The sequence below is a fragment of the Leptopilina heterotoma genome, unplaced genomic scaffold (genome assembly GCF_015476425.1).
Source record: "Leptopilina heterotoma isolate Lh14 unplaced genomic scaffold, ASM1547642v1 Lhet_270, whole genome shotgun sequence".
Taxonomy (NCBI): Eukaryota; Metazoa; Arthropoda; class Insecta; order Hymenoptera; family Figitidae; genus Leptopilina; species Leptopilina heterotoma.
In genome coordinates, this window is record NW_025110979.1 from 1,043,761 (window position 1) to 1,066,187 (window position 22,427).

Here is a 22,427-nt window from a genome sequence, read left to right on the forward strand (position 1 = left end):
AAGTTAATTCTAGAATTACTACAAAATTTATATTTTTGTATGTTGAAAAATATTTTGGAAAAATTCATGAAAACCTTAATTTCTCGCTTGACATAATTTTTCAATTTAAAAACTTGTAAATCGTGATAAATTTTAAAAAAAATACCTCAAGTTTTTCCTATTTCTGTAAATAATTACATTTATTTTAAATAATTAATAATTTTTTAAAATAAACATTTAAATATTCTTTTACTTTTTACGGCAATTAAAATGTTAAAAAGATTTCAATTCCTGTTATAACACTTCTAATATTAAATTATTTTTCAAAATTTAATCAATTCTTATATTAGAATTCAGCAATAATTGAATTTTTTAAATACAAAAATTTATGTAAAATTTCATTATTTTCCAAATTTTTAGTTACTATTCTTCAAAAAATACAATAATATTTGAAAATAATTTTTTTAAGTGAAGAAATAAAATTCTTTGAAGTATAAAAATTTATTTTAATGAAATTTGAGAAAATTTCCTATTTTTTCAATTTTTCAAAAATTATTTTCGGGAATTCAACTATTTTCAAGAAATGTTAATTACGAATTTTTAGAAACCTAATTTCTTCAGAATTTTTAAGTAAAATTTTTTCAAATTTCTTTAATTTTTGTTTAATAAATATTTGAAAACAAGTGGAGATGAATATTTGAATATTTATTGCTATTTATTTTTCCAGTAGAAATTAAAATTTCAAAATACTTTCAATGTAAAACCTTTTGAAATTTAAATATTTTTAAAATTTACAATTGCAATTTTTCCAAAGGTCAATTTTTTAAAAAAATTTTTCAAAGTAATTAATAATTTTTTTAAATAAACATTAAAATATTAGGTTGCGGCGATTTGATTTTGAAATTTAATTGAAATTAGAACTGCAATTCTTCAAATATTTTCAAAAATTATAAATGAAAATTCTTTTTCAAATCAATTCTTATCAAAAAATTCTTCACGGGATTTGAATTATTTAAATACAAAAATAAGTGAGAAAATAATTGATCATTTTAAAAAATTATCAAATTAATTGAAATTTTGTGAAATTTTTCTAAAAATAATAGGTACAATTTTTTTTTAAAGAATTTTATTAGATTTAAAGGAAAAATTGAAATCTCAAAGAATTTTAATTTAATAATTGATATAATAAAATAAGTAAATAAATAATTGATATAATGAAATAAGTAAATAAATAATTGATTTGGATTTTATAAAGAGTGACAATTAAATTAATTCGCATGTTCGTTAGCGTAAAAAACATTAAAGGTTCTAAATTTTATATAAAATAATTTAATTACGAAATAGTTACAATTTAGATCAGGAAAACAGTTAAAATTCAACCTGAAAATTAGGGGAAAGTCGCAGTCGGGAAAAAACGAAATCAAATTTTTGTGTCAACCTTTTGAAAATATTTTCAAAAGTGCAAGGATGCAAAAATATATTATTTTATAGGGAATTACAAAAAGTAAATTTTTGGTATTATTTTATTTTTTTTTTTTACAAAAATCAAGTTTATTCATCATTTTTATAGATATACACCTGTTATGTAGAAAGTTTCATCATTGTTTTACAGTATTATAATTTAATGAGACATCTCGCCGATTGTTTCTCTACAATCTATAAGACTCATTCAAAAGACACGACAATTGGCTTGATGTCCCAATAACGTTTTTTTTTTTTTTTATTAATCGTGAGGCATATTTTATCAGGGCGGTTATTTAGAAACTAGTTTATAACATTATTTCTGTTAATTACCATTTTTTTAACGTTAAATTTTTAATTACGGCAATAATATGAGAATCTGTTTTCGTTGAATGCCTTCTTTCGGCACAATAATATTTAGCTCGTTGCAATTTAATGTAATTGTAGTTTATTATTATTATTTTTATTATTACGATTATTATTATAACAATATTTTGTTAAAACAATTAATAAATTCATAAAATAAATTAATAAAACAATTTATAAATTAATAAAACAATTAATAAATTAATAAAACAACTAATAAATTAATTAAACAATTGTTTCATAAATTTATAAGTTTTATTTTATTTATTATAAATCAATTAATTAATAATTGAAACGAATTTTGTAAAAATTCTCTAAAGAAATTTTGTTAAAAATTTATTTCGATTGAAATTTCTTTTTTTTTTCTCTGCGATTCTCTGATGAGATAATTTTTGAGAATTAAAATTTAGATTGTGCAATTTGCAACGAGCTGTTTTTTTTTCTTACACTTTCAAAATAAATTGTCACTTATGGCAGTAAATGAATTGCAAACAGACCCTTAGATTCGACTTTCGATTAAATTTGGACATTTTGAGTCTTTTTTTCTTTTGTTTCTTATATTAATTTAGTGGAAAAGCAAAGCTGAGAGTCTGATTTGAATATATGGAGAAATATTTGACTATATAATTATGGAAATTTGAGCAAAAAAAATGACTTTTTTTTCGATGATTAGTAAATAGCAGTGTGCTATATTTTTATATACGATGATTAAAGAAGAAAATTTTTTACAATTTAGACCTTTTCGTTTTCAAAAAAAAAAAAAAAGAAAAAAATAAAAACGCAAAATTGATATTAATATAACTTTTTAAAACTGTTTAGAATCTTTTTACTTTTCAATATTTCAATAAATATATTTAATATCAATATAATATATTTATATATGTATATTTATATATATTTAGGTAATATTCAAGCATTTGGGCCAATAAATTTTATTTCGTCTGGACCATTTGTGCCCTATTTTTTCTTTCTTTAAAGTCTTTATTATAACAAAGATAAAAATATTGTTTCTAATATATTTTTTGTTGTTTTCGTAAAATCAGTAATTTGTTTTGGAGAAATATGAATATTTATGGAAAGTATTGAAATTTTATTTTTCATGCTAACGATGAATATACATATTTTTCTCGTGGAAATTAAAGAAGAATATTGATCCAAAGAGTGATGATTTAAATAATTTTTATTGTTTGGAGAAATAAACGAAAATTAAACATTTTGGAGAAATAAAAAATTATATAATATATAAATATATAATAATAATAATATAATAATAATTATTAATATATAATATTATATAAATTATATAATATTTATTATAAATTATTTTTATTATTTATTATAAAAACTTTTATCGAATTTGAAATTTTTTTTTTATAAATATTTCGAATGATTTATTTTTCACTATAGATAAAATTATTTGCCCGGAAGAAAAATAGGAAAAAAAAAATCTACTTTTGGTTCAATTTCTTCTTCAATTTATCAGTGTTTTTGAAAATATGCTTAAAAATTCCTGTGAGTTGTTTGAAACTTGTGTTTGAAAAAGAAAAATTTCTAAGAAATTTTGTAAAAGAATTTTTTTCGAACTGAAAAAAATTTATGGTACAAATGGTATTTTTCATCATTGAATATACCATTTTTTGTTTGTTTGTTTGGGCCGTTTTCGCATTATTTTGTACTTTGTGAAAAAAGAAAAGAATTTTCCCAAAAAAAAAGGAAAAAAAAATAAAGTGTTGTGTCTTCGTTTTTTTTTTCGCTCGATGTTTAAGATACTTTTTCTTTTCTACGAGCAAATAGATTTTTTTTTCTCTATGAGACATTAATTATTTTTTTTTTATCTTTAGGGTAAAATTATATTCTATCCTTAAGCGTGATACTTTTTATTAAGGTGGTTCAAGTTTATAATTGAAAATTTTTGTTTTGACTTTAAAAAAATATTCCTTCTCTAAATTTCAAAAAAGTAGTCTTGTACAAAATAGGAAAATTGGGAAAAATAAAATGTTTAAGTAATTAGAAATTTTTTTTTGGATGAGTGTAAATTTTCTTTGTCATTTGAACCACCCTAATTCTAATGACAATGCACGATTATAGAATTGAAAATAATTTCTATACAATTTATTATATTTCTAAGTATGAAAGGCGAATGAGACCTGCGATGACTGTATTGGTCGACTTTTTTTCTTTTCTTTTTTTCGAAAGCACTTGTCAAGTGAAATTCTACTCTTGTACTAGTTTTTGCGATAAAAAAATTAAATTAATTGAATAATAAATTAATTATATAATTAATTAATAATGATTGATTATTAATAATAAATTAATTAATAATAATTAATAGTAACTAATAAATTAATATTAATTCACTAATAGTAATTAATTAATTAATAATAATTTATTTATAGTAATTAATTAATTAATAATAATTGATTGATTGATGGTAATTAATTAATTTATAATAATTGATTGGTAGTAATTAATTAATTAATAATAATTAATTAAGAAACTTTTAACACAGACGTTGACTCAGATATGTTAGGACATGCGTGTGGTAGTGACATGATAACACATCCTGCGCTTAAATTAGTTATCCTATTTTTTCACATACAATTTTTATAATTATTAGCGTTCAATATTATTCGGTAGCACTTGTATCATGTTTCTTCAACGACAACAATGACTTTAAGGCCATGTTCAAGATGTGCAAAATATGTATCAGGTAGAAAAAATTTTATCGAAACAAAAACACTGTTTTTATAATATATTATAATAAAATTTTTTTTTTTTTAATTTAAATTTCATGTAACAATTTATTTAAATTAATTTTTTAAGGGCATTTGAAAAATTATGACGTCACAGTTTGTGCTAAACTATGACGTCATAATGGTTCAAATGCTCTTAAAATACTTTTTTTAAACGAAATTTTGTCTACAAATAAAAATTGTTTTTCAAAAGAAGAAAATTAGTTAATTATATAATTAATTGACTAAATAAATTTCGAACAAAATGGATTTTTTCGAGAGAAAGAAAATTAATTAATTAATTTTAATTAATTAGTTAGTTAGTTTCGAAGAAAATTAATTTCTTTTTAATTTAACATTTTTAGACATATTTTTGGATTTTAATGATCAAAAAAATTTTATTTACAAACAACAGAAGTAGTATTAAATAATTATTAATAAAAAATTTATTCATAAATATTGACTTAATAAATTGTTCAGTAAACGTTTTTGATTGAATTTTTTTGAGCGAATTATAAGTTTTGTGTAAGCAAAAGAAAATTACTTTTTAATAAATAAATTTAAGATGATTTTTTTGGATAAATATTTTGGAAAATTATTTTTTTAAGATAACTTTTATTCGCAGAGAAAACAATGACATTTTTAAAGATTAATTTTACTTGTTAATTAACATTTTTTTTGAAAAAAGATGACTTTTTTAAAAATAAATTTCTTAAAAATGAATTTCATAATAAAAACTTTCTTGTTTTTTATTTTATTGAAACAAAAAAATAAGAAAATTAATTAATTTTAATTAATTAATTCAAAGAAAATTAATTTCTTTTTAATTTCTTTTTACTTTAACATTTTTAAACAATTTTTTTTATTTTAATTTTCAACAAAATTTTATCTATAAATAACAGAAATAGTATTAAATAACTACATATTAATAAAAAATGTATCCAAAAGTGTTGACCTAATAAATTATTATGTTAACATTTTGGTTGAATTTTTTGAGGGAGTTATAAATTTTATGTGAACAAAAGAAAATTTTATTTTTTAATAAAAAAGCAGGTGGTTTTTTTTTGGATAAATATTTTGGAAAATTATTTTTTTACGATAATTTTTATCCACAGAAAACAATCAAATTTTTGAAAATTAATTTAATTTGTTAATTAACGTTTTTTGAAAAAAAGTTGACTTTCTTGAATAAATCTCTTGAAATTAATTTTTTAATAAAAGCTTTCTTGATTGTTATTTTATCCAAACAAAAATAATTCGTTTGTGTTTTAATTAAATTTAAAGTTTGATTTCTTTATAATGAATTTTTTCAAATTTATTTTGTATCGTGTAATTTTTTTTTTTTTTGTAAAAACAATGAAATTTTTTTATTCTTTTGTTAAAATTATTAAGTTAACATTTTTGGTTGAATTTTTTGAGCGAGTTATAAATTTTATGTTACCAAAAGAAAATTACTTTTTAATAAATAAATTTAAGGTGATTTTTTTGGATAAGTATTTTGGAAAATTATTTTTTTTATGATAAGTTTTACTCGCAGAAAAGCCAAAAAAATGTCTAAAGATTAATTTTACTCTTTAATTAACATTTTTTTTTTTGAAAAAAGTTCATTTTCTTGAAATTAATTTTTTAATTAATTAATTAATTAATTAATTAATTAATCAAGAAAATTTTTATTAAAAAATTAACTTCAAGAAAATGAACTTTTTTTTAAAAAAATTTTTTTATTTTATCCAAACAAAAAAAAATTTGTTTGAGATCTAATTAAATTTGAATTTCAATTTTTTAACTAATTTTTTCAAACTAATTTGGTAATCGCCATTTTTTTTGTAAAACAATTAAAATTTTGTACATTTTTAATAAAATTTTTAAGTTAACATTTTTGGATAAATTTTTTGATCGAATTATAATTTTATCTTAATGAAAGAAAATTACTTTTCTAACCAAATAAATTCAAGTTAAGATTTTTTTGAATTTTGGAAAATTAATTTTTTAACATTATTAAATTTTGTTGGATAAATTTTTTTTTGAAGGTTTTTAATAAAGTTTATTGAGTCAATTTTTTTTGTTAACTTTTTTTTAGGAAAAGTATTTTTTTAAGGGAAAATTGTAAATTTAGACACATAATTTTTGAAAGAAATGTAACAATTCTACTGGAGAAATAATTTTAAAATAGTTCAAATTTTTTTTTTTGTAATTAAATATTATTTTGTCTCGTCTTGAATATGGCCTTATTGAAAGAAAAAGGTTTCTATAAAGGTGGTTCAGCCAAGTGTTTCTTCTCATAAATCGCGGTGTACAAGTACTTGTTTCCTTACATCTTAGATAGTAATTATAAAAAATATCGTGCCATTCTTTTTTTTCATACTTTTCTCTCCTTCATGGTGATGTCTTTAAAAAAAAAATATTTCTCCCTCCAAATTCGGTTTTATTTTTCTCGTATTATAATGAAATAAATATCAATCTTTTGCATTGTAGAAAACTAAAAAAATTTTTTTCCTTGTAGAAAGGAAAAGAAGTGAAAAAAATAAAATTATAAGGAATAGAAAAAATTTTACTAATAAATAATAGAAATCGTAATAAAATGGTTTGTGGATAAAATGAAAAATGAAATAATGAGTAGAAAAAATTGTTTAAAAAATTGAGAAATTGGAGAAATAGAGAAATAGAAAAATTTTGTTTTGTAGCTATTAAAAATACGGATAAGATGTGAAAAAAGAGAAAATTTTTTCGGAAAAATCGTGAAATTGACAAAATATGGCAGCGTGTTTTTTTTTAAGCTCTCGTATATGAAAAATGTAGCGACGGTCTTTCCCTGAAAACGGAGAGTTGCAACGAGTAAGGCTCATATAAAATTGCGCCCTAACATTTATCAACACCTTTATAAAATTCCTTTCTCGGTTATTTTTTTTTTCTTTCAAATACACAAACTGTTTTCATATTTTCTTTTTTTTTTACGTCGGTTTAGTACATAAATCGAGGTCGATTCAATTTTCAATACACAAAATTCAATGTCGAGTCGTATAAGATACACTCACAAAATATTTTTTGCCATGATATTATTCTTTTTTTTTATAATATATCGTGTGGGGTATCATCGTTTTTCTTTTCTTGTTTTGTTTTTGTTATATAATATAATTTTTAATATAATATAATAATATCATTATATATTATTTTATATTAGGTAACTATCACTGTGCTTATTTCTGTAACACGTAATAATTGTTTTTTTTTTTAAATTTTTATTTTTATTTTCCTTAAATTTTTAATCTCGTACGTACGCACCCTTCGTTTCACAATATTAAAATTACAAAAACAATATAGAATATATATTGCTTTTTTTTCAAATCAGTTTCAAATTTGATCTGATTGAATGTTTATTTTTCTAAATTGCGTCCTCTCCCTTTTTCGTCAAAATAAAAGAAAAAGCGGTAAATTTTCTTGGTTTTGAAATTAATTCTTTAAAAATTTTTTTTTTTTAATTTATTTTTCATTAAAATTGTCCCTTCGCAATGAGACGAAAAAAGGAGCAAGCAACTCGAATAATAAAAAATAGTTCACTCAGAATCACTCTGCATTATAATTTAATAGAAAATTTCTTTGTTTTTTTTTCTTTTTGCAGCGGTTCTAAAAAACATGAACAATATCATTTGTTCGAAAATATTCTAAAGGAAATATATAATACTGATGATACAGTCGTTAAATTTCATTTTCTTGAAACTCAAGAAATGTGTTCTCTTTATTTTTATTTTTTTTGCTTTTTATAAAATTCATTTATAACAAATACTTTATTATTCGTATATAGATTTACAAAATGGTAAACTAGGGTCTTAAAATTTATTATGGACTTGTAAAAGCTTCTTCAAAAAATAGAATTTTTGAAGAGAAGCGGAATTAAGGAGAAATGTTGATAAAATGGAGAAAAAAAATTGTTTGTGTTTTTTTTCAAAGGGAAAATAAAAGAAAAAAATATATGTTGGAAGGGGGGGTGGGGGAGAGGAAGACTGCAAAATACCAGAATTTAATACGCCGTAACAATTTGTTTTTTTTTTCACGCATACTCTCATTAAAATTCTCCCTCTTTATTTTTTACTTATTCTGATTTTTTTTTATTTCTTGTTTTTTTAATAAATATTCCACGTTAGTCGTAGTGGTATAATGGAACAAATTTTTTTTTTTTATTATGAATAATGTCTTATATAAACATATATGAGCAATAAAAGTAGAGCCAGCTTTATTTTAGCTTGACTCACTCTGCCTCGAGTCGATGCAGATATTTAGAATTTCATTGTATGAGAGACTTTGTTCTTTAAAGTGAAAATATGGCCCCATTGTTACAGGCTCGATGTTGCTTTCAAAAACAAATTCAGTTTCTTTCCTGAGTCTGCAACAGGCGTTCTCATTCTTTTCCAAATCTACACACCTCAATTCTTTCTGTTTTTTTTCTTTGTTTCTTGTTTTCGACTATTTTGAAATAAGTTTTTAAACGATTTTTTTTTTGAAAGACGGAAATGAAATTTTTACATTATTTTTTAAATTGTTGAAATAAATTTAAAACATTTTTTTTTTTTGAAATATGGAAATAAAATTTTAAACGATTTTTTAAAATATTAAAATATGACATAATTTTTTTGAAAGACAAATTTTTTGTCTTGTTTTTAAACAATTTTTTGAAACTATTGAAATTAATTTGGGAATATTTTGAAATAAATTTTAAACGATTTTTTTTGAAAGACGGAAATAACTTTTTAATACATTGCTCTTTGCATATTAAAATAAATATAGAACATTTTTTTTTAAATATAGAAATGAAATTTGAAATTATTTTTTAAAATGCAGAAATAATTTGAAATACTTTTTTTTTGAAATACGGAAATGAATTTTTAAATTATGTTTTAAACTATTGACAAAAATTTGAAATAATTTTTTATAAATACGGAAATAATTTTAAAAAAAAAATTTTTTTTAACGACTGAAAATAGGTTAAAAATATTTAAAAAAATTTTTTATTCTCTGAATTTGAATTAGTAAAAATTTTAACTAAAACTGTATTTTTAATTAAAATAAAATTTATAAAAGTAAATAAAATATTTAAATGTCATAAAATTAATTTATCATAAATATTTACTATTCTTTAAATTATAATTATAATTAACTTCAATTAAAAAGAATTTTATATTAATTTAAATTTATAGCCTAAATACAATTTTATTAATAAAAATTTTAAATAAATTGGCTAATTAGACAAGAAAAAACTTTTTTTTGTGTAAAAATGTGTAAGGTAAAAAATTGAATAATTTATTATCTAATTATTTTTAAAATCGAATAATTAAAGGCGAAATATTAAATTATTAACAAAATTAGCTAATTAGACAACAAAAAACTTCTTTTTTTTGGCGTAAAAATTGGGTAATTAAAAATGTATTAAAATTAGTTTGATAAAAAAGTCTAATTATAAAACGTATGTTTGAAGTTGACTAATTAAAAAAATATTTTTTATTGCTTTCAGAAAGAAAAGTTTGATTTGCTGATTAAAAAGTATTATTTCCTTATTAAAAAAGTATTAATTATTCGCAGGTTAAAAAGTATTAACGTTTTCGGTTAAAAAAATTTTTTCTAATTAAGAAAGTATACTATATTTTAGTGTACGTACTAAAATTTCTAATTATATTTATAAGAAATGTACAAATATCTACTGAATTGTTATTATTATTTTTTATTATTATTATATTATTTTTAATGTTATTATTAATATATTAAAATTTGAAATTTTATTGTTATAAAATAATTTTTTATTATAAAAATTGCTATATTTATGTATTTAAAATTTAAATGAATATATTATCATCAAATTAAATTGAATCTTATTCTTTTGATACTTTTCTGCTTTTTAATAGTTGCTTAATTTGTGTCTAAGTTGAATAATAATTGATTTTGAGTAAAATTTTGACTGAGATTTTACTTCTGAAATAAATGATGGAACTGATTTTCTATACTTCCGAATGTTAAGTATTAAAAGAGTAATAAATGATTTTTGATAGAAAATTACTGATTGTCAAAAAAATAACTAATTAGTAGTACAAAAAAAATTGATGACAGTTATTTTTAAGTAAACGACAAGTAGAAAAACAAATAAGGTAACTTTTACTGTACTTTCGTAGTAAAATCTGAACTGTCTGGAATTTTTTCAAATCTTTGGTAACTTTTTACTATTTCCAGAATTATTTTCACTATTTCTGTTATTTTAATATTAAAATTTAATATTTCTGAAGTGAATTTTTATTATTTTTGAAATAATTTGTACCAAATGGAAATGAAATTATTGTAAAAATTATACCAGAAATAGTAAATATTTTTGGTATAATTTTTACTATTTCTGAAATAAATTTTACTGTATCTGAAATAATTTTGACTATTTCAGGTACAATAGTACTGTAGTAGAATTTTTACTATTTCCGAAGTAAATTTTACCTTCTCGTGTCTTTTTTGTCTCTAAATCGATTATTTTCAACCGATTCAAATTGAAAGCGAAAAGTATTAATTTCAATAAACATCTGTGATGGAAAAAAATTGCAGTTTGCAGATTTAGAAACGTGAATTATGAGCTCTCTTAATAAAATTATGGTACGTAACAGCTTCGTTAGCATTACAATCTTTTTTTCTTAGTGTGATAGTGTGGGACAATTTTTATTTCGCAGCAATTGAAAATTTCCTAAACAAAATTTGTCTTTGAAAAAATTGCCAATTGCTGGAAAATTTCTTATTTCCTATAGAGTTTTCCCGTGTTTTTTTTTCTTCTTCTTCTTCAATCACTCCTAATTGGTTATCCTGTTTCAAAAAGGAGATAATCCTTTAGGCCAAAAGTGTTTGTAATTTGTTCAGATAATATTTCTGAATAAGACGCTCTCGAAACAAGATAAACAATTATTATTTTTTGTTATTTTGTTTAGCATTATAAGTTGTATTATAATAATATTTGTTTTTTTCTATATATTATTATAATAATAGTAATAATAGTTGTATTTTTGAGGAGACTATAATGCACTGAGTGCCTCTCAGAGAGTTGGAACAATGTGTGGTTTGGCAGTGGTAGAGGCTATTTCGGAAAGTTTTACGTCAATGGGAATGCGATCGTCGTATAATGTTGGTGCTTGCAAAATAATTCCTGCTGTTCCAACAATCACGGCAAGAGTGAAGATCCATAGGAATAATCTGTCTAGCACCATCGCCACGTATTTCCAATCCTCCTTCACCTGTTGACAAATAATTGTGGGAAATTAATTTTTTTTTGTTTATTGATGTAAAAAAATAATTAAATGGGTAGTTTCAAAAATTTTCCTCAATTCAATGATTTTCAATATCTACTATTTTAATCAAATTTTTCAAAAGTATTCAATTATTTAAAAAACATTTTAATATAATTCTGCGCAAACATTTAATTATTTTCATAAAATAATTAAAATTTTACGGGAATTCAATTATTTACAATTTTTTATAAATTTCTTCTAATTAATTCAATTATTCTCTTCGAAATAATAAAACTCAATGCAGAATTTCAATTATTTTTAATACAATTTTAATGGAATTCCTCGAAAAGTGTAATTATTTTTAAAACTTTTATTAAAATTCGTCGAAAGAATTCAATTATTTAAAACTATGTTAAAATTCTTTATGAGAATTCAATCTTAAGAAACATTTAATTATTTAATAAATTGTTTTTTTTATTTTGTAAAATTGAATTGTAAACAAATGAATTTGAAAATTATCAAAGAACTTTTTCAAAAATTATTAAAAAATTAAAAATAATGGATTTATAGAAGAATTTAAGTTAAAAAAAACATTTTAAAAAATAAAATTTTGGAGAAATTACAAATTATTGCACAAATTCTTATATAATAAAAATTCTTCGCTAAAATTGAATTAAATTCTTAGGGATTCAATTATTTTCACAAAAAATAATAAAACTCGTCGTAGAATTTCAATTATTTTTTATACAATTTTAATCAAATTTCTCGAAAAATGTAATTTTTCTTAAAAATATTATTAAAATACGTCAAAATAATTCAATTATTTTAAAAAGTTTTCTAAATTTCTTCAATAATTCAATTATTTTCAAAAATAATAAAATTCTTTATGGGACGCATGATTATTCCCCAAATGTCATTTTACCGAACTGCACTTTTGCGAATAGTCATTTTTGCGAAAAGCCATTTTTGCGAAATGTCATTTTTACGAATAGTCATTTTTGCGAAAAGCCATTTTTGCGAATAGTAATTTTTGCGAAAAATCATTTTTACGAATTTTCATTTTTGCGAATTGTCATTTTTGCGAATCGACATTTTTACGAATTGTCACTTTTGCGAATTGACATTTTTACGAATCGCCATTTTTACGAATTGTCACTTTTAGTAATCGACATTTTTACAAAATGTCATTTTGGCGAATAGTAATTTTTGCGAAAAGTAATTTTTACGAATTGTCGTTTTTGCGAATTGTCATTTTTGCGAAATTTCATTTTTGAGAAATGTCATTTATGCGAATTGTCACTTTTGCGAATCGCCATTTTTACGAATTGTCACTTTTCCGAAAAGTCATTTTTGCGAATTGTCATTTTTGCGAAAAATACAATAGTGAATCTATATATTTCTACAAGTTTACTATTGTATTTTTCGCAAAAATGACAATTCGCAAAAATGACTTTTCGGAAAAGTGACAATTCGTAAAAGAGACAATTCGTAAAAATGGCGATTCGTAAAAATATCAATTCGCAAAAGTGACAATTCGTAAAAATGGCGATTTGCAAAAATGACAATTTGCAAAAATGAAAATTCGTAAAAATGACTTTTCGCAAAAATGGCTTTTCGCAAAAATGACTATTCGTAAAAATGACATTTCGCAAAAATGGTTTTTCGCAAAAATGACTATTCGCAAAAGTGCGAATCAAGTTTTTATCATCTATTATACATTTAATTGAGGAATTTACGAATAATTGAAATTTCGTAAAATTGAATATTGTAAAGAAATGAATTTGAAAATTGTCAATGAATTTTTTTAGTTAGAAATGCTTGAAAATAATAATTGAATTGAAATGCTGAAAATAATTTTGAAGAAGTGCAATATTATTATAATTTAAAATAATGATTTTATCACTGTGCCATCTTTAATTATTATAAAATATGAAGAAAACGATATATTTTTATCAGTAATTGGTCTGTTATTTTTCATGTTTGGTCCGTAAAGTCAATTTTTATATACTTTCACTGGTTCGAGCCCTGTATTTTGCATTAATAAAGAAAAAATTTTAGTGTGGTCTTCATTAAGTTTTTTGGCTTTGAAGTTTACCTAAAAATAGCTGATTTTATAGTTTTGGATATTTTTTTTTTTTTTTTGAAAAGCATGTAAATTGTGGGTTTTTTCTACGAACCGAACTTTGTGTATAATTTATATTGGATACGGTCAAGGAAATCAAGAAAAATTTAGGGAATTTAATTAAAAAATGATTGTTCAAGTACATTTGTACTGAAAAACTATGAAAATTTTTGGTAAATTTTGCAAATATAGCGAAATTTGTAGCTGTTTCGGATAAAGAATTTTTTTGTGATAAAAAAAAAAGAAGAAAACTTACCCTTGTTGAATCTTCTTCTCGTTTGGTATGATCAGCAATGAAACGAATGCCTTCGATGGCTTTATAAAGTTCCGGGCAGTGATGCCAATGATGAAGAGATTTACAAAGAGCGTCCACACTCTCCTCCGTAGGCAGTTGTTGAGGTGGAGCCGGAGTATTCGTTGGGGTCCCGTGAATACGACACGAACTTCCCAAATTAACTCCTTCCATCTCCCTGTACAAGAAATTTTAAATTAATGAAAAATCTCATTTTTTTTCTTTTATGTTTGCAAAATTTTGTTTTTAAATTTGTTCTTCATTTCGAAAAATCTATTATATTTATAAAGAAAAGTAATAAAATTTTTCGAAAATGAAAAAAAAAACTACAAACCTAGGATTCAGTTCGTCTCGAGAATCGAGGCTTGGAAAAAGGACCGAGGACTCAACAAGCTCTGGAGCTGAGGGATCCACAAAAATTGCTGGATCTCGTAGTTCAAGCCCGTTACATGTCCTGATCATAAGTCTATGATTACGATGACCAGTATAACTTCGTTTATCTATTTGGTATTGCGGCCTGAAAATTGAAAATTAATTCAGTTTCAATAAATTTTTATTAATTTTCAAATCCTCCTTGTCCGTATATTTTGAATAAAGAAATAATTTTGAATCAATTTTAAATTAATTCAATTTAAAATTGATTTTAAATCAAGTTAATTTTTAGTAAAAAAGTGACTATTATTGCCCTAGGGTAATAATGGCTGCTTTATTGCCCTTGGATAATAATGGGTACTTTATTGTTCTAGTGTAATAATAGGTTCTTTATTTCCCTAGGGTAATAATGGCTACTTTATTGTCCTAGGATAATAATGGGTACGTTATTGTTCTAGGGTAATAATGGGTACTTTATTGTTCTAGTGTAATAATAGGTTTTTTATTTCTCTAGGGTAATAATGGGTACTTTATTGCCCTAGGATAATAATAGTTACTTTATTATCCTAGTGTAATAGCAGGTTCTTTATTTCCCTAGGGTAATAATGGGTACTTTATTCAGGGTTGCCACATGTCATTAAAGTCAGGGAAATGTCAGTAAAACAAAATTTTTGTCAGTAAAGTCAGGGAAATGTCAGGAAAAACAATTTTTTGTCAGGGAAATTTAGAAAATAGAGATTTTTCTCGACTTATTTTAAAAAATTCTCGACTTTTCTTCCAAATATTACAACAAATTACCACATTTTCAGTTAAAAAAAGTGAAATTTATTTCGATTTTTATAGTGCAAAAAATAACTATAAATAAATCTTTCAAAAATTATTTTAGAATCATTTTTCTGTTTAAATTTTCAAAATGTACAATAAACAAGATTTTGAATAATTGAATTTTTTTTAAATTTAATTGAAAATAATTAATTTTTTAAAAAGTATTTTGTTAGAATTTTTGAAAATCAACTTTTAAAGAATTTTAATTGCAAATGTTTAAACTTTGAAATAATTTAAATATCAAAAATTTTAATGAAAAATCTTTAAACAAAGATTTAATAATGAAAATAAATGAAAATTAGCTTTTAATTTTTTTAAATTTAGGATTTTCTGTATTTTCAATTAAATATTTCTGAAAATTAAAATACACACAAAAAATAATAACATTTTAGAATTATTTTTAAAATTTTTGAGAATCATGTTTAAAATATTTTCATTAAAATTCATCAAAAAGTTAATTAGTTTTTTAAAATAATAATGAAAAAACTCTTTTAAGAAATTCAATTGTTTTTGAACAATTATATTAAAATATTTTTAAAAACTACTTAATTCTTAGAATTTTTTTATCATAATTTTTTAAGGTTTAATTATCTTCGAATAAAGCAAATAAAAATATGCTTTTTTGGACTTATTAACAGTTTGGAGAAATCATGGTAATATTTATAATTAAAATTCTTCAAAAATTTGATTATTTTTGGTTTTTTGAAAATATTTTATCTTAATAAACTTGAAAAAAAACAGTTACAATTATTGTAAAAAATTGAATTTTCGTCTTTCAATAATTTTATTTTTGAAGAGCTTTCGGAAAATTATTTAAAATAATTGATTTAGAGATGAAGTTTAGTTGAAAATTAAAGAAAATAATTGAATTCTGGAAGGGTTATAATTGTAATTTTTAGAAATTATTAAATTTCATAAATTTTACTTATTTTCCGTAAATTCTCATATTTTCCTGTGAAAATAATTTTGTCAGGGAAAATAATTTTAATTTCAGTAAATTTTCAGGGAAATTGATAAACTAAAACTTGTGACCACTCTGTTTCTTGCCCTAGGATAATAATGGGATCTTTATTTCCCCAGGGTAATAATGAGTACTTTATTGCTCTAGGGTAATAATGGGTACTTTACTGCTCTAGGGTAATAATTGGTACTTTATTGGCCTGCGAGCGGTCAATGAAGTACATATTATTGCATAAATAAATAAAAAACAATAAATAATTTAGGGGGGAGAAAAATTTTTCAAAATAAAAAATAGAAAGAAAATTGCTTCATTACCAAAAATTATTTCTAAATCAATACCAAATATTTTTTCTTCGACTATTTTTTTGTTCAGAGTGCTTCTATTAATTATGAGAAAATAGAAAAATAAAAATAAAGGGAGAAAATTGATTTTTTTTCTTTGACTAATTTTGAAATTAAAGGGAGTTGATTTTTTTTCTAAATCATATCTTCTCTGCAAGTGCTATCGCCTAAGTGTAAAGAGTTGAGAGAATTTTTTTGCGTTGTGGTTCTGAAAAACGCTTTGTAGACGAAGTTAGTATTCAAAGAGAACTCTGCGATATATATAATAGACGATTTTTCGCTGACTTCAAGTCCAGAAAAGTTAAAGAGTTGAAAGGCAATTCCCCTTAGGCAACGTTTTCTTTGAAATTTCGCTCGCGATTCTTTTTCTTATTCTTCTTCTTTTTTTTATTACCTGCGCATTACCAGTAGTCGGGGTAGAATATGAATAAAAACGCGACGGACCCATGGAGCCATCACGTGTGTTTGAGGCGATCGGAAATGCACATTGAGCACCACGACAGTCACACAGATGCTGAAAAAAGGGAAATTAGACTTTTTTTTTTTAAATCTCCTTTTTTGAGAAGAAAATTAATTTCAATTTTAATTAATTTTTAATTAAACACTGTGCTAAAGAAAGGTACTGTAATTTAGTACCAAATCGAAATATTATTGTTTTATTTTAATACCGAAATCAGTTATAATTTTTTACATTTTTTTTACAGTGAATTTACATTGAAGTAAATTGTTAATTTATTTAACTACTTTTTAATTAACGTATAAATATTAAATTATTTGAATTTTAATTTACTAAACTTCAATTAAATTTAATGAAATTTTGTTGAAATTTATTTCACTAAATTCAACTTATTTTTAATTTAATTTTCTCCAGGTTAATTTACCTTTTCCTACTTTACCCGTTTACGGTATAAACAACCTCTTACTTAAGGGGAGGGTAAACCTATATTTCCAACTATATGAAGAAACTATTTTAAATATTTAATAAAATTATTTTTATAGTAATTTTTCGAGAGGAATTCAATGGTCATAAAATATTTTGACCCTTTTTGAATTTTTATTTTTTCTAAAAATTGCTAGATTTTAAAATCCATACGTGATTTTGTAGAAAATATGTTTTTGTATCGATAAAAAAATCAATATTTTGACCCTTTTTGAATTTTTATTTTTTCTAAAAATTGCTAGATTTTAAAATCCATACGTGATTTTGTAGAAAATATGTTTTTGTATCGATAAAAAAATCAATATTTACAAAAGTTTTAGTATTTTTTCAAAAAAAAAAAAAAAAAAGTTTTCAGGTTATGAATTCAAAAAAATGATTATTATTACATTTTATTATACGAAAACTCATTTGTTTTTATGTTCTGAAACTAGTTAGAAAAAGAACAAATGAGTTTTCATATAATAAAATTTAATAATAATCATATTTTTTTAAAATCTTAACCTAAAAACTATTTTTTTCTGAAAAAATGCTAAAACTTTTGTAAATATTAATTTTTTTATTCAGCAATTTTTTTATAGATACAAAAACATATTTTCTTCAAAATTACGTATGTATTTTAAATTTAAAATCTATCAATTTAAAAAAAAATCCAAAAATGGTCAAAATATTTTCTGACCAATTTTTTTATGACCATTGAACTCCTCTCAAAAAATGACTATAAAAATAATTCTATTAAATATTTAAAATATTTTCTTTATATAGGTGAAAATATAGGTTTACCTCCCCTTAAAAATGATTTTAGTAATAAAAAGTGTTTTAAATTTTCAAAAATAATTAAATTTCTGAAGATTTAAACTAAAATTCTTGAAAATCGAAATATGTTTCAATGAAGAAATTATTAATGAATATAAATTTATTAATTTATTTTAAAAATTGTTCAATTTTTAAATAATTTTATTTAAAATTCTGAAAAATTGTATTTTTAAGAAATTTTAATTCAATTATTTAAAGATACTTGAATTTTAGAAAAAAATTATCAAATTAAATGAAATTTTGCGAAATTTGACTAAAAATAATACAAATTGTAAACAATTTTGTTAGAGATTAAAAAAAAATTGAAATCTCAAGGAATTTTAATTTAATAATTGGTAAATAATTGAATTTAATTTTACAAAGAGACAAATTAAATATATTGGAATGTTTGTTATTATAAAAAATAGCATTGAATTTTCTCAATTTTATCTAAAATATTTTAACTACAAAATAGTTACAAATTACAATTAAAATTTTTATTAATTAGTTGATGTTAAAAAGATTCAAATTAAAAATTCTTTTAAAAATATTCAAGTTTCGAAAAGTTTTTTTCTAATTCTGAAAAATTAGATTTTTAACTTCAATTCTATTTATTTTTAATGATAATTGAATTTTTATAAACAAATAATTGAGATTTTTTAAAGTTCTCTAAAATTTTGTTAAAAATAATTGAATTTTGAAGAAATTTATTAAAATTTTTGAATGTAATCAAAGACTGTTTCCACAATAATTAATTTTATTTTTAATTAATTTTAACTTTTTTTTTTAAAGATCAGAGTAAATGACGGAGTAGACAGAGAGGGTTAATATAAAATAAATAAATTTAAATTAATTCAAATTTTTGTTTTCCAATTTATTTTTGTTTTATTTATTTTGTTTTCATCTATTTTCTTAAAATTTGAATTTACTTTAACTTTATATGAATTTTTTTCTAAACTTAATTTAATTTGAATTAAATTCAATCTAATTTTAATTAAATTTAATCTAATTTTAATTAAATTTTAGTTTATTTAGTATTTCAAATTTTCCCTGAATTATTGTCAAACAAAGTAGTTTATTTAAATTTTTCATGTACTTCAATTTTAATTTATTGGAAATTTTAATTTACTCAAGTTAATTAAATTTTAATTTGTGTATAAATGATAATTTTGTTTCGCTTCATTTAATTCTAATTAAATTATTATTTATTGGAGTTTAAATTTAATAAGTTTGAAAGCGTCTGTTTACTGAATTTAATTGAAATATGATTTTATAATAAATTTGTTAATTACCTAAATGTATCGAGGATCATTGTGAAGAGGACGAATTTTCCAAGAAGAGGTACCACTAGTGAAGTAGGTGGAATAATTTCGGCGAGCAGGAGGAAGAACACAGTCAGTGATAGCAAAATTGAAATGGAGAGACTCACCTGTAATTTTTAAACAACAAATTTAATTAAATTTTTTTTTTATTTATCTTTTATATAAATATATTCTAATAATTATATTACCTAATATAATTATTTATATTTATGAATTAATTATTAATATTTATTAATATAATTATTTATATTTATGAATTAATTATTAATATATATTAATATATTTATTTATATTTATAAATTAATTATTAATATTATATTTTATATAAATGTTTCATATTTATATTATTTCTTCTTCAAATTTTGAAAGTTGGATTCAATTAAAAAAATCCTTCAACATTTTAATGATTTTTCTATGTTTTACGCAATAATTTGGAGCGCAAAATTAAGTGAGATGTTTCAATTTAAAAATTTCTATATAAAAAAAGTGAGAGAATCATTTTTCAGAAGTGGAAGTATTGTCCCATATTGTCTATAAAATTAATGGAGTCTAGCAGCTGCAACTATAATATCTTTAGAGAACTAAGGTGAAACTGTAAAAGATTGAAAATGAAGGGAGGCAGAAGGTACTTGTCAAGCTTACGACTTTTGTGACCTTCTTTCAACACGAACAATGTCACATAATATATTTAATGTATAATAATAAAACAAAAATAATAATAAAACAAAAATAATAATAATAATAATAATAATAATAAACTTTTTATTTATTTTCCCTGCGTGACAGGTTTTGAGGATCCAATCTAATAATAATAATAACAGTAAAGAGTAAAAATTAAATATTGGTATAGTAAAAATAATATAGGAAAAATAAATTTAACAGATAATTGAATATAAAATAATAATAATAGTAATTGAATTATGAAGTGACCTTAGAACACTCTGGTTGTTGGTTCGAGGTCAAGAGATCGTTGAATGGAGGTCGAGGGATGCAAAAGTTATTGTGCTAAAAGTGCAAGCAGCAGACGAAAAAGCACGGTTTGCTCTTTGTCCTGGCCTTTCTGCTCTAACTGTCATATTCTCGTCTTGAAACCACCTTTCCCTCGACTTATACTTTCGTCTTTTTTTTTTTATCAATTTTCTTTTATAATCTTTAGAATTGCAAATTTATTTTATTATTAAAATTCTTCATTTTTTGTCTTACAATCATAAAAGATACAAAAGTATTAAAAGTGTTGTTTTCTATTATAATTTTAGTTCATTGTTATTTTTTTTTCTTTGGTACTTATATGAATTTTTTGGGGCGTATTTTTTTACTGTTTGCTAGTATTTATTTTTTAATTATTTATCGTATTCCAGGGCTCGAACTAGGTCCGTAAATCCCGTAAAGGTCCGTAAATTTGTTTAAAGTCTGTAAAAGTCAGTTTTTTTTAAATACCCGTAAAGTTCGTAATTTGATTGAAAAAGCAAATAAAGTTCGTAAATTTAACGATATAATTTGGAGAAATTCCATTATTTTCAAAAATTTTAATAAAATTCTTGAAAAAATTCAATTATTTGAAAAAATGACAAAATTCTTCAAAGTTGTTCAATTATTTTTATAAATAGTAAAATTTTTTGAAAAAATTTAATTATTTTTAATACCTACAATTTTAATAAAATTTCATGAAAGAATTCAATTTCTTTAAAAAATTTTTAATAACATTTTTCAAAAGAATCCAATTATTTTCTAAAATTTTAATAAATTCTTCGAAACAATTTAATTATTTTTATAAGTAGTAAAATTAATCGTAAAAATGAATTATTATTATTATTATTATTATTATTTAATGTAATTTAATTATTAATATTAAATTTTTTGATAAAATTATTTGCAAGAATTCAATGATTTACAAATTTTTTATAAATTTTTTTAGAAAAATTCAATTATTTTCGTAATTAATAAAATTATTTTTAGTAATTCAATTACATTCATAAATAATAAAATTTTCAGAGGAATTAAATTATTTTCAAAATTCAACCACAATTTTCATAAAACTTTTCGAAAAAAATCAATTATTTAAAATGATTCTTATAAAATTCTTCGTTAGAATTCAATTATTTAAAAAAAAAAAATTCATAAAGTATTGAAGTATTAAATTATTTTTGAAAATTGTCTTAAAATTCGTTCCAAGAATTCAATTATTTCTAAAAATTTTAATTAAATTCGTCGTATCAATTCAATTATTTTAAAAAATTTAAATAAAATTCTCGTCAAAATTTCAACTATTTTCAAAAAAATGTCATCAATTCAATGATTTTCAATATCTACTATTTTAATAAAATTTTTTAAAACAATTCAATTACTTAAAAAAATTTTAATTAAATTCTACGCAAACATTTAATTATTTTCATAAAATAATAAAAATTTCACAAGAATTCAATTATTTAGAAATTTTTTTTATAAATTTCTTCGCAATAATTCAATTATTTTCATGAACAATAACATTTCTACAGGGATTCAATTATTTTCGCAAATAATGAAGCTCATTGCAGAATTTTATTTATTTTTAATACAATTTTAATCGAATTTTTCGAAAAATCTCAATATTTTTAAAGATTTTATTAAAATTCGTCGAAAGAATTTAATTATTTAAAAATTTGTTGATAATCTTTATGAGAATTCAATTTAAAGAAAAA

At 21.3% G+C, this 22,427-nt stretch overlaps 1 protein-coding gene across 1 annotated transcript in view; it reads right to left on the reverse strand.

Annotated features, from left to right (window-relative positions):
- Positions 1-10,879: 10,879 nt before the first annotated feature.
- The window catches only part of LOC122503852 (acetylcholine receptor subunit alpha-like), a 252,448-nt gene continuing 240,900 nt past the window's right edge, over positions 10,880-22,427 (reverse strand). Inside the window, exons 11-15 of the mRNA XM_043614597.1 lie at positions 19,720-19,856; positions 17,090-17,209; positions 14,531-14,713; positions 14,161-14,374; positions 10,880-11,788 (exon numbers count right to left, since the gene is read on the reverse strand). Of these exons, the coding sequence (XP_043470532.1) occupies positions 11,591-11,788; positions 14,161-14,374; positions 14,531-14,713; positions 17,090-17,209; positions 19,720-19,856 (852 nt within the window). The 3' untranslated portion in view covers positions 10,880-11,590. The remainder of the gene's footprint in view (positions 11,789-14,160; positions 14,375-14,530; positions 14,714-17,089; positions 17,210-19,719; positions 19,857-22,427) is intronic.